Source organism: Acomys russatus, chromosome 15, assembly GCF_903995435.1.
Source record: "Acomys russatus chromosome 15, mAcoRus1.1, whole genome shotgun sequence".
Classification (NCBI taxonomy): Eukaryota; Metazoa; Chordata; class Mammalia; order Rodentia; family Muridae; genus Acomys; species Acomys russatus.
This window is the reverse complement of record NC_067151.1, coordinates 35,484,506-35,500,567: the sequence shown is the minus strand read 5'-3', so window position 1 is coordinate 35,500,567 and position 16,062 is coordinate 35,484,506. Positions and strand designations below refer to the sequence as shown.

At 44.5% G+C, this 16,062-nt stretch overlaps 1 protein-coding gene across 2 annotated transcripts in view; it reads left to right on the top strand.

Annotated features, from left to right (window-relative positions):
- Positions 1 to 3,162, top strand: part of Clrn1 (clarin 1) — a 36,622-nt gene extending 33,460 nt beyond the window's left edge. For both annotated transcript variants that reach the window (XM_051156829.1, XM_051156828.1), the window contains one exon: positions 2,897 to 3,162. In XM_051156829.1, coding sequence (XP_051012786.1) covers positions 2,897 to 3,162 — 266 coding nt within the window. The remainder of the gene's footprint in view (positions 1 to 2,896) is intronic.
- Positions 3,163 to 16,062: the final 12,900 nt, after the last annotated feature.

The following is a 16,062-nucleotide window of genomic DNA, read 5'->3' as shown; positions in this document are numbered from 1 at the left end:
AGAGAAAACAGCATTGCGGCATTTTTGTTAGGATCTAACAATGAAGGAATAATATGGCTTACAAGGGGAGAGCTCTGGTTTGAAGCTCGGAATACAAAAATAGTTAGGCTGACAAATCTCACAAAGGAATCTTTGCAGCGACCATGCCAAGGCTGGTGGGAAGTGAAGTACCAAGAAAGTGATACCATTTGACTATTTGTGCTGTATGAAGGTGAGTGACTTGATGGGCCAGTCTTGCGTGCAATTCTCTCTTATCTCTCTCTCTGTGTCTCTGTCTCTGTCTCTCTTCTCTCTCAGTGTCTCTGTCTCTCTGTCTGTCTCTGTCTCTGTCTCTGTCTCTGTCTCTCTCTCTCTCTCTGCCTGCCTTTTATTTTTTATGCAATCCTCTTGCCTCAGCCTCACAAGTGCTAGGATGACAGGTGTGCTTTGTGAAATCCCAAAGCCGAAATACGACTTCACTTTTCCTTGTCATGCCTGCTCCCCTTCCCCGACAGTCAGTTATCGGGTTCTCTCTGTCCAGCAATCCAAGCCTGCTTTTGGAGAAGGCATGGGGACCTGTGCCCCCATCACTGGATGCTCCAGCCTCCTTTTGTGAGATGAGCTTTCCTATGTACACCTTTGAGGATGCTGCCCACCTCCTCATCCATAGCATCCTGCATTCCCTACTGTGACACTCACGCAATGAGTTTACAATTGTTTCTATGGTACCGTCTCCTCATATTCTCCTTGGGAGCAGAAAGCATGTATGTTTCCTTTCAAGTTTGGACCTCCATAACTAACCCTGTGCCTGGCATATGATATGTCTAACTGAAAAAAAAAAAAAAAAAGAGTGGGTGAATTAATGAATGGGAACTAAGACCATTTTGCTGCTCCCACGATATTTGAAGTAACCAAAACCAAAGAACAAAAAATAGACACATGCTAAATTGACTTACTCTTACTTGAGGGAATAAGACTGTATTACGGTTTTGGATGGTGTAAGATTTTCCTTGGGTCATGTGGGGCAGGGCAACAGATTATAGTTAAGAACAGGAGGGACTGGAGAGATGGCTCAACATGGTGGCTCCAAACTGGGACCCCAGTCTCTGGGGATTTGATACTCTCATCTGACCTTTCTGGGCACCAGATATGTAGACATACTTACGAATGAGAAAAACACTCATTCACATAAAAGAAAATAAATAATCTTTTAAAAAAAAAAAAAAAACCTTGCAAGAAACAGAAAGTGGTACAGAGACATCATAGCTATTCGTATGCATCAATTCCAATGTCAAAAATTAATCATGAGATGCCGAGTTATTACGGATGATGTAAACTGAGGGTGTGATATGGGGATTCGAATCGCCTAAATTCATATATTAAGTGAAGGATTTGATTTGACCGAAGTCAGAAAGCTGTCTCATCTAGTCACCTGCTAAGAACTGCATGCTGGCAGCCTGAAAGAAGCAGGAGCTATAAAAGCGTTCAGGAGTCCTGGCCATCCATCCTGCTCCCAGGCTGGCTCCACTTGTCACCTGCTTTTGTCCCTGAGGCCATCCACCTGAAAGAGGGAAGGGGAAGTAGGGTGGATTCCAATGCTCCATCCTTAGGATGGAAGATGACCAACATCAGTTTTCTGGATGCAGTTAGTATGGAGCAGCCCTCTCCTGCAGAGATCTCACCCAGCCTATAGGCAAGTTCTTTATACTGGGCTATAATTGGTGATAAGTGATGGGGAACCAGAGCAGTGACATATGCAAATCAAGCAGAAAATTTCCTCACATTGAAATTTAGAGGGTAAAATACAGGGCTAGCCTGGTGGTTTCGGTGTCTGGGATCCAGGTTTTGCCTTTGTTGTTTTGCCATAGCACGTGGCTTCTATTTCCTTTTGAATGAGTATGTGTGCACGCGCATGTACGCGGAGGACCAAGGTTGATGATGAAAATCAACTTTGATTTCTTTTCCGTCTTATTTATTGAGGTGTGGTCTCTCAGTTGAATCCAAAGCTCCCAGACACAGCTAGTCTTGTTGGCAAGCTTACAGCGGAGATGCCTTGCCTTTGTGTCTAAGTCTGAATTACAGGGTGACCACCACAGCTACACAGCATTGATATGGGTTCTGGGCATCTGAGCTCTGGTCTTCACGCTTGCACAGTGAATACGTTAACCGGAGAGCTATCTCCCCAGCCCCAATGGCTTCCGTTTCTGATGTCACCTGGACCGAAATGGTCTCAGAATGCAGTGCACCCATATTTCAGTTATGAGAAGGAAGGGAGGCAGAAAACTCCTGCTTTTCCACCTCAGCTACTCCCATCTCACCAGAATTTATTAAAGGCAGGCACGTGAGCAGCTGAAAATCTGAATTTGGCTGTATAGAAAGCAGATATGCTCTTGACCAACAGCGTTTTATCCACAGCAGCCTCTGCCCCAGGTACTCCTCTGGGGAGCGATGGCAAGTTGAGAGTTGGAGGGGTCATGGTACTCTTTCAGGGGGAAACTCCAGGCTTTTCTAAAGAGTTTGCCTAACTGACATGGGTGCTTTATCACCTGTGAGGTACAGAAACGTGTGCACTCCTGCAGTCACAGTGGCTTTAGCGGATGAGTTTCATCCTTGTGCTGTGAAGGTACCCGCAATCCCGGCTGCGGTGGGATCAACTTGATTTTAACTACCCTATTCAAGCCTCCCATGTCCCTTCCCCACAATAAATCTTTCGTACTCACAGCCATACACCAAGTGCTACCAATCATGGATTGCAGAATCAAGCTCATGACTGCTACTTGGCAATAGAATTATTTTTGAGAAGACTGCAAATGAGAATAGTGGTGACATGCTCTCTTCGGTTTGCTCGTTAAGGTCTTCTGACTCCTACAATCAGGTAATGTTTGTCCTAACATGTCGTTTGTTCTTTGTGCCTCAGGTTCCTGTGGCTGCCTTGTCATGGTATTGTTTGCCTCGGAAGTGAAAATCCACCACCTCTCAGAAAAAATTGCAAACTTTAAAGAAGGAACCTATGCCTACAAAACACAGAGTGAAAACTATACCACTTCGTTCTGGGTCGTTTTCATTTGCTTCTTTGTTCACTTTTTGAATGGGCTCCTGATACGACTTGCTGGATTTCAGTTCCCTTTCACAAAATCTAAAGATACAGAGACCACTAACATGGCCGCAGATTTAATGTACTGAAAAGCAAATATCTCCATAGTTCCTCAATAAGGAAACAGACTTGATTTGGCCACATTTAGAGATGGCTAATTTCATCTGTGGACTTAGACTTCTCAAGCACCAAGCCCCTCCTTATGTTATGTTTACAGACTACATAGTAAGGATTCAGGCTGGGATACAGAATTAATGGAAGCAGAAGGATGGGTTTTGGAAAGTTGTTCCACTTGGTGAAACTGCTTGCACAGTTAGTCCAAGGCAGTTGGTTAGATGGACAGATGGTTGTTCCAAGTCCTCACCGAACGGTAAGATGCATGTTCTACCAAGGAGAACTCAACTGGCATGGGGAATATATTTGAATAAAACAGATGTTATTTCTAACTGTCCACATATTTGTTGTCACAGATCCCAGAAAGCAGAGGTGAAATTGATGTCCTAAAGTGACAGTGCACTGAATCTTTGAAAGGTTCTAGGGTTCTTAGAGAGGTTGCTTAAAGCATGGTGCTGTTACTATGTCTGATGGTCAAAACCAGAAAACCTCTAAAAGGAAGGAAACAAGCAAAAAGCCAGCAAGCAAGAAAAGAAAAGGAGAAAAAAAAATAACAGAGAAAGAAAAGAAAAGAAGGAAGGAAGCAGATCAAAGGTTTCTTTTCATCTGCATCTGAGTCCTGACTACATAACAACAGTACTTTCAGTTGACAGCATGGCTGCAGTGCCACAAACATGGTGGGAAAAGATCCTTACTAGACAATTTGGTGAAAGCGACCCACTGGGGACTGTTTCCAGCATAGTGTTTTTAGCACTAATAAGCTTCAAATCATGAAGATGTATAAACGCAAATTGAGTTGGTATGACAGTATGTCACAGCGGTCATGAAGCATGATCCAAGTCAATTCTTACCCCTTGAATCAACGACAAAAATCAGTCTGCTGGTGATCTAAAGCCACATGTAAGCCTGAAATTGATAGCTCTCAATGTGCTGCCCTCAAGAAAGCACCCAGGAAAAAGCAAAGAAGAGAGATGTCATTGTGCCCTGGCTACAAACACTGGAGTTCATAAAGGGTTTGGAAATGCTCATAGAACAAACCTGGAAACTAGGAAGATGGCTCAGTTTGATAAAATACAGCCTCGAAAGCATGAGAACATGAGCTCAGATCCCAGGACCCTTTGAAAAGCCCAGGAGCCACATGACCATAATGAGCCCAGCACTGGGAAGGCAGACAGGCAGATGGTGGAGCTCACTGGCTAAGCCAGGAGAGCCCAATCAGTGAGCTCCAAGGTCAGGGGAGACCCTGGCTCAAAAAATAAGGTGAGGGTGATGGAGAAAGACTGCTCCCTCTCACATTTTTAAAGTAATTTATTTATTCACTTTACATCCCGATCATAGCCCCTACCCTCCTCTCCTCCCAATCCCACCCTCCCTCCCCAATCTCTTATTCCTCAGTAACAGCCTCTCTACTCAGCTACCACGTCTCATCAAGTCACATGAGGACTGAGCATATTCTCTTCCCCTGAGGCATGGCAAGACAGTCCTGTCAGGTAGAAGTGATCAAAAAGCAGACAAGAGAGTCTATGTCAGAGACAACCCCTGCTTACATTACTAGTGGACCCACATGAAGTAGGCCCGGGGCCTACTTCGATGCTGTGCATCTGCTGCTGCTGCTGGGGGGGACACAGCAGCCCCTGCGGTGCGGCCAGGGTGCAGCCAGAGCCTTCGGGGCCCTGGGCACACAGCGAGTGGGAAGGAAGAGGGCAGCCGCATGTGAGAACAGCCACACGTGAGGACTTGCCTTGTAGCCCTGGATGTTCCCGTTCTGACTCTCTGGGGGTGGTGGGTCCCATGTGACTTCCAGCTGGCTGGCCGTGAGTGGGGTCACCTGGACGTTCTGTGGGGCCATCGCTGGAGCTGAGGACAGAGAGAAACAAGAGAGTAACTGGGATGGCCCACTAGTAATGCCCATAGGCTATATCTATGTAGATGACCAGTCCTTGGTTGGTGCTTCAGACTCCACAGGCCCCTCTGGGCCCTGGTTAGTTAGCTCTGCTGGTCTTCTTGTGGATCTCTTGTGACCTCTAGGTCATTTCATTCTTCCCCGCACTTTTCCACTAGACTCTTTATGTTTCACTTAATGTTTGGCCACGAGTCTCAGCATCTGTTTCAAACCGCTGCTGCTCGGAGCCCCTCAGAGGACAACTCTGTTAGGCTCCCGTCTGCAAGTATAGCAGAGTATTGTTAATAGTGTCGGGGATATTTCTTTTCCATGGGGGGGGGTTTGGGTTGGGTGAGGCATTGGTTGGACCTTCCCTCAATCTCTGCTCTACCTGTTCTATCTTTATCTCTGCACATCTTGTAGGCAGGGTAAGTTTTGGATCCAAGTTGTTTTTGGTGGGTCGGTGTTCTCCCTCCGCTAGGAGTCTTGTCTAGTTAGAGGCTGTCCTCCTCAGTCTCCATGGCCCCTGCTACGAGGAGTCTAAGCTTGAGTCCCCTCATATATTCCCAGAGGCCTGTGCTGACTTAGATCTTCAGCTTGTCACAGAGATGCCCCCACCCACAGTTTCTCTGTGGCCTATCCTCCTCCCTCCCCTGCTCTCCCCAGGTCTGATCTCCACCCTTATTTCTCTCTGTGCTCTCTCTCCTACCTTGTTCCCTCTCTTCTAGCACTACCTCTGCCTGTTCTTTCCCCTTCTGAGTGAGATTTAAGCATCCTCCCGTGGGTCCTCCTTGTTGCTTAATCTCCTTTGACTCTGTGAGTTGTAGTATGTTTATCCTGTACTCCGTGGCTAAAATCCACTTATGAGTGAGTACATACCACGTATGTCTTTCTGGGCCTGGGTTACCTCACTCAGGATGATCTTTTCTAGTTCCATCCAATTTGTTTTGAATGGCTGAGTAGTGTTCCATTGTGTAAATGGAACACAGTTTCCTTTTCCATTCTTCAGCTGAGGGACATCTAAGTTGTTTCCAGATTCTGGCTACTGAAAATTAAAGCTACTATGAACATAGTTGAGCAAATGTCCTTGTTGTATGGTAGAGCATCTTTCAGGTATATGCCCAGGAGTGGTATAGCTAGGTCTTGAGATAGAGCTATTCCCAGTTTTCTGAGAAAACACCAGATTTTTTTTTTTTTTTTGAAAAGTGGTGGTATACATTTGCATTCCCATCAACAATAGAGGAGTGCTCCCCTTTTTCCACATCCTTGTCAGCATGTGCTGTCACTTGAGTCTTTGGTCTTAGCTATTCTGGCAGATGAAAGATGGAATCTCAGAGCCATTTTTATTTACATTTCCCTGATGACTAAAGACTATTGACTGTTTCTTTAAGTGTTTCTCTGCCTTTTTGAGATTCCTCCATTGAGAATTCTCTGTTTAGCTCTGTACCCCATTTTTAATTGGATTATTTGGTTTGGTAGTGTTTAATTTCTTGAGTTCTTTTTATAGTTTGGATATTAGCCCTTTGTCAGATGGAAGACGGTGAAGATCTTTTCCCAGTCTGGAGACTGTCGTTTCGTTCTGTTGATGGTGTCCTTTGCTTTACAGAAGCTTTTCAGTTTCAAGAGATCCTGTTTACCAATCATTGATCTTAGGCGATGAGCTGCTGCACACACAACTTTTTATCTTGGAACAGTTTACAAGGAAGGAGCGACTGTCCCCTGAAATAACCAGCTCTGGTGGTGGTGGCAGACTGCTATTTATACACAGACACCAGTGCATACCTGAGTTGTTGAGGGTGGGAGGGCAGTCCTTTCACCTTAATTCATGATACCTGAGAGTTTCTAGACATGCACCAGCTAGACTGCTCAGGAGCAAGTACTTGCTTTGGTGATGGCCTAGTGGTGCTCAGACCTTGACGACATCCCCTGAAATCCTCAAGCACAGAAAGCTCTGTTGAGAGAGAAAGGAAGGGAAGTTGAAGGTCAAAGTCCCCTTTCCTCAGCTCAGAGGCCTGGAAAATTTCCCTTAACATCCCCCACCCCTGTTGCTGTAAAAAAGCAGTTTTTGATTGCTCTCTGTTCTGTAAAAGGGGACTTGGGACAGGCACTGCAAATCTAATGAGACCCTCACAGACAGATTAACAATAATCACTCTGCATGGACAGGGGCTAGAAAAAGACTCCTTAAAGACACCAGAATGGCCACGAAAATCCTGACACACACACACACACACACACACACACACACACACACACATACACACACACACACAATCAGCCTGAACATTCACAGTTTACACTCTCTGTTTGCCTGTCTTCCAACAGATGAAGTATCTGCAGTTGCCTTTAGTGGAGGGTCCTGGGTGACACCCTGCTGTCTCTTCCTTCATAGGGATCATAGGCCCTAAAACTGACATTCATTTTGCTGTGCTAGGGCTCTTTTGCACCTGGTGGCCAGCATTCTTCTGAGGACTCAGGGCCCCCTGCTGGCCCTGGGGTGGGAAGCACCCTGCCAAGGGACGCTGCCTAGGAAAGCATCCTGGGATGTTCCCTAGAGTAGAAGGAAGGTCCATATTTGAGTAGTTTATTATTAGAATTAGTTCTTCCAAATTACTGCTTTTCCTGTTGCAGTTTGTCTCAATGGATTAAGTGTACATCCAGGTTTTAGGATTTTTAGGGTGCATCTTGTATACAAAGGACTAATTTGATTCCTAACTCCATTCTGAGCTCTTGGCCTTTTTTTTAAACTTACCATTGTATCGTTATTGCCTCAGTTTCTCAAGTTAGAATCACAGGCTGAGCTACCATGCCTCTATTTTTTTTTTTTTTTAGCTGCTGACTTCTAATATTTTTATGAACCATACCTTTGTAAGTTGCTTTAGTTTTCTCAAGAACTAAATTAAAAAATGAACCAGCTTGATAAAGTGAGCTGGGGAGTAGTTTTATGCCCAGATTCTTCCTTTCACACTGGCTGTCACCTGACTTCTTCTCACTCATATGCATGGGAGTTTGTTAGAATGACTTACAAGCTGTGGTCCAGCTAATCCAACTATGGATGCTGATGTACAGAAGGTCCAAGAATCTAGTAGTTGTTCAATTCAGCACATGAGGCTGGATATCTCAGCTGGTCTTCAGTAGACTCTGGAATCCTGAAGAAGTGGGCTCCAATGCCAGTGAAGGAATGGACTTGCTGTCCAGGTTAGGGTAAGCATAGAGAAAAGGCTTCCTTCTCCCATGTCCTTATATAGGCTTCCAGCAGAAAGTGAGGTGCAGAATAGAGCTGGGTTTTCCCACCTCAAATTTGAAGTGGATCTTCCACAATCATATCTCCTTATGTCATTATTAACTTCCAAAAAAAAAAATAATAACCAGGTCGCAATTACGTCTACATTGATATAACTATCCCATGTACAATTGCAAATGCATTATACATTTAACCAGATTATAATTACACCTAACATGATATAACTATCACTCATACAACAGCAAGTGCATATAAATTTAGAGTAAGTGGAACATTATTTTAGTATCTCATATATGATAACCATTAATAATCTCTTAACTGATTTTATATCACATGATGATAAAGAAATTGAGGAAATAAAACAAAAAAACTATCTGTACAAATGCATTCTTTTTAAAAAGCACAACAAAAACACTCACGTCAATTATAATCTTCATTTCTGCAACTGGTCACATAGTCTTAGCTGGTATTTATAGCTACCTTCCACTACCAGCCATCCTATATTTCTTCTACACTCAGCAAGCACCTCAGCAGGTCAATGGCTGTTTTCCTTGAAGAGTAACAAAATGTTCATTCCTAATGAGACTGTGCCCTTTGTCATCCTCCTGGATTAGGTTGTTGTAATTTCCCACTGACTTTAATCACAGGACATGGCAGCACCAAGAGATGCCCTAAAGGTTCTCCTGTACTCAGACCCAATCTTTCTTACCTCCATTTTGGAGGTAATGCCCTCAAAGTCATCTGGATCAATCACCCTCCTAACACTCTTATCCCTTTCTTAGCCTCTTGGCTTAAGGGCACCAGAAACCCAAAGGGAGAAGGCTGGGCTTCCAGATCATCAATGGAATGTTTGTTGTGGCTCCTGGCAGGACTGCTTCCCTCTCTGGAAGTAAAACTTCTAGGCCAACAGAATGTGAGGTTGTGGAAGTAAGATGCGAAGCTTTTCCTAGTGGGTCAGTAGGGGCTGTAGAGAGTGGAAGCATTCCCTCTGCTGTCCTTTGATTCCCGAACCCATAGATGCTGGCTATGGGAGAAACCAGACCATATACTGGACAATGATTTAAAATATAAGATCCCTGACCCAGTCCTCCAAGCTGCCACCACCTAATTGGTATCGTAATAGTGTCTTCAAAAGGCCATTCTATCTTACTACTAGGCCAGTTGATTGAGGATGGTGAGGAACAGGGTAGGACTAGTGGATTCTATGATCCTGGGCTCACTGCTGCACTTCTCTGGCTGTGAAATGAATTTCTTGATGGGAGGCAATACTGTGTAGAATACAGTATGATGGATAAGGCATTCTGTAAGCCCACGGATGGTGATTTGGGCAGAAGCATTGTGTGTTGAAAGCGCCAATCTATAAACAGAATATGTATCTACTCCAGTAAAGACAAAGCTTTGCTTTTCTATGAAGGAAGTGGTCCAGTGTAGTCCACCAGATTTCTAGCTGACTTCCTTGGAAAGCAGTGCCATATCTGAGACTCACTGTTGGTTTCTGCTGTTGGCAGATCTGGCACTCGGCGGCAACTGTAGCCAGATCATCCTTCATGAGTGGCAGATCCATGTTGTCAATCCCATGAACAACGTCCATCTCTGCCGCCATGGCCACTTTATTTATGGGCAATGACATGAACGGTTGGGAGAAGAAGACTGCCTATCCACACAAAACTCCACCTCAACTCAAGTCTCCCTTTGTTGGCATTTCCATGGGACACAAAAGTCTTCACATCCTTCATTCATTGGAGAGATCTATTCGCACACTTCTTCCCCATGAGAAGTGGTGCTACTGGGAGAGGTGGCCTTGTTGGGGTAGGTGTGGCCTTACTAGAGGAAGTGTTTCACTGGAAGTGGGCTTTGGACTTTCAAGTACTCGATCCAGGCCCAGCGGTACTCTCTCTTCCTGCGGCCTGGCAAGCAGGATGTAGAACTTTCAGCAACCTCTCCAGCACCCTGTCTGCCTGCATGCTACCATGCTTCCTGCCATTGACAATAATGGACTAAACCTATGAACTGTAAATCAGTTCCAATTAAATGTTTTCTTTTGTAAGAGTTGCTGTGTCCTGCATACTAGCAGAAGTATGAAAGGCAATGGTGCTGGGGGTGATTTGGACTCTGAGGGTCTGGCTCAAGGGGTTTCAGAAGAGTATAACATTAGTATGTGGCCCAGAGCCCACTCTTGTGATGTGCTGGTGAGGAATGTGGCTGTTTTCTTCCTGTGTCCAAAAAAACGTACCTGAGGCCAAATTGAAGAGTTAGGGACTAACAGCTTTGGCAGAGGAGATTTCCAGACAGCCTAGTATTGGCTGTGTTGATGGCGTCTCAGTGGCAATGTTTATGCAGATCTATAATGAAAATGAGCAGGCTGAGCAAGGAAAAATACAAAATGTGCAGTTTGAGGGGAAAGGGAGCACCAGGGAGTGTAAAGGACTTGAGTTCTGTGTTCAAGGAGATAAACAGATGAAAGAAAAGCCAGATGTTAGATAGAATAAAGTGAGTGGTAACCTCAGGGCAAGGCCCCTCCCAGCTAAGCTTTTAATTTATGAAAAAGAATTAAAGAAAAGTTTAGGACTGGATATGGTGGCATACACCTTTAATCCCAACACTCCAGAGGCAAGGGCAGGGGAAGGTAGATTTCAGAGTACAAGGCCAGCATAGTTCACAGATTGAGTTTCATGGCAATCAATCTTAGGCAGTGAATATGACAATATGACCATCAAAAACAGAAAGCTAGTGAAAATATATTTTTACAAGGAGGCCATGTTCCAGACCCAGCAAGCAGCAGGACTTGACAGCTTTGGTCACATGGTTCTGGCTTTAGAGGTAAGAATAAAAGAGTTATAGACACCTCCTCAGTAGCTAAGGAAAGCCACTGAGGCCAGGCATGTGGCAGCAGTATCCCTGCATTAAGACCCAGAGAGGCCATTGTGTGAAGCTATGAAGGTGAAGCCTGGATTGCCTTGGAGACCCCAAGATGTTGGGATTCCTGCCAAGGAGAGCTTGCTAACAGGGAATGGAACCAGCCCAAGAGAAAAAAGTGTATTGCCATCCATAAAGCCGAAAGGAGTTGGAGATGAGAAGAGCACTTTGACGTCAGACTGGGAGATGCAGAGTTTGAAGTTTGCCTTGCTAGGTTTTGATCCAGTATTTCCTCGTTATGTTCCCTTTTCTCCCCTTTGGAAAGACAATATGCATTCTGTGCCATTGCTTGTTGGAAGTATGTGACTTGCTTTTTTCATTTTTATTTTTTACAGGGGCTTACAGTAAGAGATTATTACACGAGTCTCAGAGGAGACTTTGAACTTTGGCGTTTCAAACAGTGCTGATACTGTCATAGGCTATGAGAACTTTTGAAGTTGAACTAAATGGATTTTGTATTATGACATGGCTACAACCCTATGAGGGCCAGGGAGCAGAATGTGATGGTTTGAATGAAAATGGCCCTCATAGACCCATAGGCAGTGGTACTATTAGGAGGTGTCGGAGTAGATGTTGGCATTGTCGGAAGTGTGTCACTGAAGTGGGCTTTGGGGTTTCAGAAGCCCAAGCCAGACTCAGTGACTCTGTCTCTCTTCCTACTGCCTGAAGATCTGGATGTAGAACTCTCAGCTACCCGTCCTGAACCATGTCTGCTTATATGTCACCATGTTTCCCTCCATGACAATAATAGGTTAAACCTCTGAACTGTGAGCCACCCCCAATTAGATGTTTTCCTTTATAAGAGTCGCCATGGTCATGGTTTCTCTTGAGAGCATTAGAAACCCTAATTCAGCAATAGAAATCAGACACCAGATGTGCTCACCAATTTTACAATCATACTCTTTCCAAGCCAGTGGCCATTCAGCCAATCCATTGGCTAGAGCCCATGAATCAATGGACCATCACACATCTGTCCATTTCTCCTCCCAAATAAATGTATGACCATGTGTATTGCCCAGTGTTCTGCCCATTGTCAACACTTCCCTTTACTACTATCTTTCAGAGTTGTCCCAGAAAGTGTTTATAAATTGTATTTGTTCACTTTTGGGTGATGCCTGCATACTGTGAAGTACATCAGTAAACCAGTCCCTAGTCTTCTTTTCCTTAGTCAGTAGATCACAGGGCACATCTCCAGAGACTAGAGGTGCATGCTTGGCAGGGAACATTGTAATGGGAGAATTAGACAGGCATATGAGCAACTTCCTTGTGTAACTTGCTTTTTGCCTTCAGGACCTGCCTGACCTGATTATTAACCTGTATTAACCACTTCATTGAAAGTAGATTGCTGCTGTGCACCATGATTTTGTGAGTCACCTAACATCCGTCTCATGATGGGCAGCTCAGGTCGCCCATCAGTGGATGCCCACTATCAAGTGTTTAGTTTCCACTAAGGCCTAATAGCAGAACAAGAGCTGTCTTTCAAAAAGAAAATAGTTGTCTGCAGAGGATAATAGAGCCTTGCTCCAAAATCCCAAAGGTATCTTCTGTGATCCACCTACAGGGGCCTGCCAAAGGTGCCATCAGCGTTCCTATCTGCCACTGCCACCTCAAGAACCATTGGGTCTGCTGGATCATATGGTCTAAGTAGTAGGGCAGCCTGCACAGCAGCCTGGACCTGTTGAAAAGCCTTCTCCTGTTTCAGCCCACACACAAAGCTTACAGCTTTCCAAGTCGTTTAGTATGTATGTACACTGAAATAACACACCCAAGCCAGGAATGTGCTGTCTCTGGAATCCAAACAGGCCCACTAAATACTGTGCTTCTTTTTTTTTGGTGGTGGTGGGGGCCTGGGGCAATAACTTATCCTTCATCTTAGAAGAAATATCTCTGCATGCCCCATACCACTGGACCCCTAAGGAATTTCACTGAGGTCCTTGAGTTCTTGATGGATTTATTTCTTATCCTCTGATGTATGTATGTGTCACCAATGACTCTAAAGTGATTGCTACCTCCTGCTCACTTGGTTCAATCATATAGTGGGGCAATGAGAGATTCTGTGGAAGAGACAGACAGTCAAGATCCCTTCTAAGTTATGACACAGGGCAGGCAGGAGAGTTAATGTATAGTTGAGGTAAAACTGTAAAGGTACTGCTGGCCTTGCCAACTGAAAGCAAATTACTTCTGGCAGTCATTATGGACAGGTACCTAGAAAAAGGCATTTCCTAACTCAGTAGCTGCATACCATGTGTTAATTTGCTCAAGTAAAGACACCGCCTCTGGTACAGCTGCTGTAACCAGAGTCACTACTTGACTGAGTTTTCAATAGTCAACTGTCCTTCTCCACGATCCATCTGCCTTCTGCACTGACCAGAGAGGAGAGTTAAAGGGAGATGTGGTGGGAACCTCCACCCTGCATCTTTCAAGTTCTTGATGGTATCTTCTTTGTCAGAGGCACCTCTAATGGCTTCCATTTAGCCTTTTCAACCACAATTGCCCTCACTCCACAGGTCAGGGAACCAATGTGAGATTTCTGCCAAATCCTAAGTGTATCATCTACTCCAATTATACATTCTGGGACAGAAGATGAGTTTGGAGACCCACTGTGTGTAAGACCAGACAAGACTCCATTAATCACCTGACCTTCATAAGCCCTTACCGGTGGGCCACACTGTTTCTTGAGATCTCCTGGAATCAGCATCAATTCAGATTCAGCATCCAACAGACCCTGACAAGTCTGATTCTTTCCTTTCCCCCAGTGTACAGTTGCCCTTGTAAAAGGCTGCATGTCTGTAGGGAAAGGACTGGGGAAAGGCTAACAGTAAAACTCCCAGGTATTTTATCAAGGTCCTTCCTCAGGGGAACCTGGCCACACCTTTATTCAAGGGCTTCTGGGTCTGCAAACTGTCTCAGGTCTGGAAATTGGTTAATTATCTGAAATGCTTTTCCTTTTCTTTCTTTCTTTTTTTCTTTCTTTCTTTCTTTCTTTCTTTCTTTCTTTCACCACAGTCCAATGAAGCCTTTCCTTTGTTATTTTGAGAACTTTTCTGTTTATACAGATCAAACAAAAATTGAGTAGGCATCTTATTTACTTTGTGAGTAGAACACCATCACTGATTGGCTAATACCTATGGTCCACAGGAGTCACGCCACCATAAAATTCACTTTGTGCTGATCATTACGGGTCAAGCCATTATGAGCATTGCTTTGTCTCTGATGCTCATTATGATAACTAGAGTCACCTTGCCTTTGGTGATTCAGTGCTGACACCTGGCTCCTGCTCTTTTAGAGATTAATTAAACCCTTTGCATTTACGTCATCCATCTGGGCAGCAGTGTCTCCAACCTTAAGGCCCAGCACAAGGAAAAGGACAACAACAAAGCTCTTCAAGCATGCCGGTGCCTCTTTCACAATTTTGAGCCTTATATGATTAGTGAAGGGCATGTCTTATGGGCCTTCCCACTGTATAGGATTAGGCTTTACACCACATTCTCACTCTAGCTCTGCAATTTCCTGGGGCTTTAAACATCTCTTCAACATTAAGCCAAGGGATTTCAGGTTATCTGTGACTTTTTTCAGTAGGCCATCTTTTGACAAATACTTCAGTCATCTATGCAACTTTTGGCACTGTTTTTTGTTTGTTTGTTTGTTTTTGTTTTTTGAAACAGAATTTCTCTGTGTAGCCTTGGCTGTCCTGGACTCACGTTGTAGACCAGGCTGGCCTCGAACTCACAGCGATCCACCTGCCTCTGCCTCCCGAGTGCTGAGATTAAAGGCGTGCGCCACCATGCCTGGCTTACCTTTTGTTTTGTGTTTTAGCTGTGCAAGCTTCCATAATATACCAAAAATCTCCACTCGGTGGGCTTGTATTAATAAATTCAGCCTGATCCAGGTTTATGTTCCCTCCACCATTGTCTCCCACCTTACCAACCCATGTCCACACCAATTTCCCAGGCCTCTGCCTGGATGAATTGGCAAACTCATTAAGCTCTTCAGTAGAGTAGCACTCCTCCCATGGGCTACATTGTTTACTTCCCCTCTGGGAGCCTGTTTTGCCTCAAGTCTGATTACAAGTCTAGAGGCAACTCCGGATGGGCTTTGAGGTGAGCCACTATTGTCTTGCCTGGCATTTCCTTCCCAGAAAGTCACTGCTGGTTTAATTTCTTCAGTCAAAGATGGAAAAGGCAATTATTTCAGAGGGTGGGGTTGAGAGAGTGCATCTTCTGCTGGAGGTAGAAGGACTACTTTCTCAGGTGAGATTAAACCCTTGAGAATCTGAGGGTTCTAAGTCCTCGTCTTCAACAGTGCCGTCACATACATCTCTGTTCCCAAGTGACAGGATGCCATTCTTTACAAATTAATGCTATTACTTTAACCACTAATACCTTCCAAGGCTGGGGCTTCAGTTTTGGCTATAATCCAGCCAGGCTTATAATAAAGTTTGATTTTTCCCTGACTGAGTGAGCGCTGAGGCCTAGAGAGAAACGATTCTCTTCCAGGGCACACAAAAGCATTTAGACAATTTATGCACCACTGGGGCCTGTCAGTTCCATCACTAAGGTCTTTGTTGTCCTTAACCGTATTCGGAGATGGGAAAAATTGGTTAATTTTTATCACAGAGCTCATTATTTTTCTTTGTCAATTTATCCAGAGATGCTAGGATCAATCAACCATCATCATTGTTTTCCTTATTTTTCCACAGATTGTCAGAGTTTTATACACAGAGTTGCCAAATCCTTTATCACTCACAACTGGTGAATAAGGATACCAAATGCATGTGTCTTCTACTTGTGTAAAATAGTTCACACCATGGGCTTTCAGTACTCTCTGAGTTCCC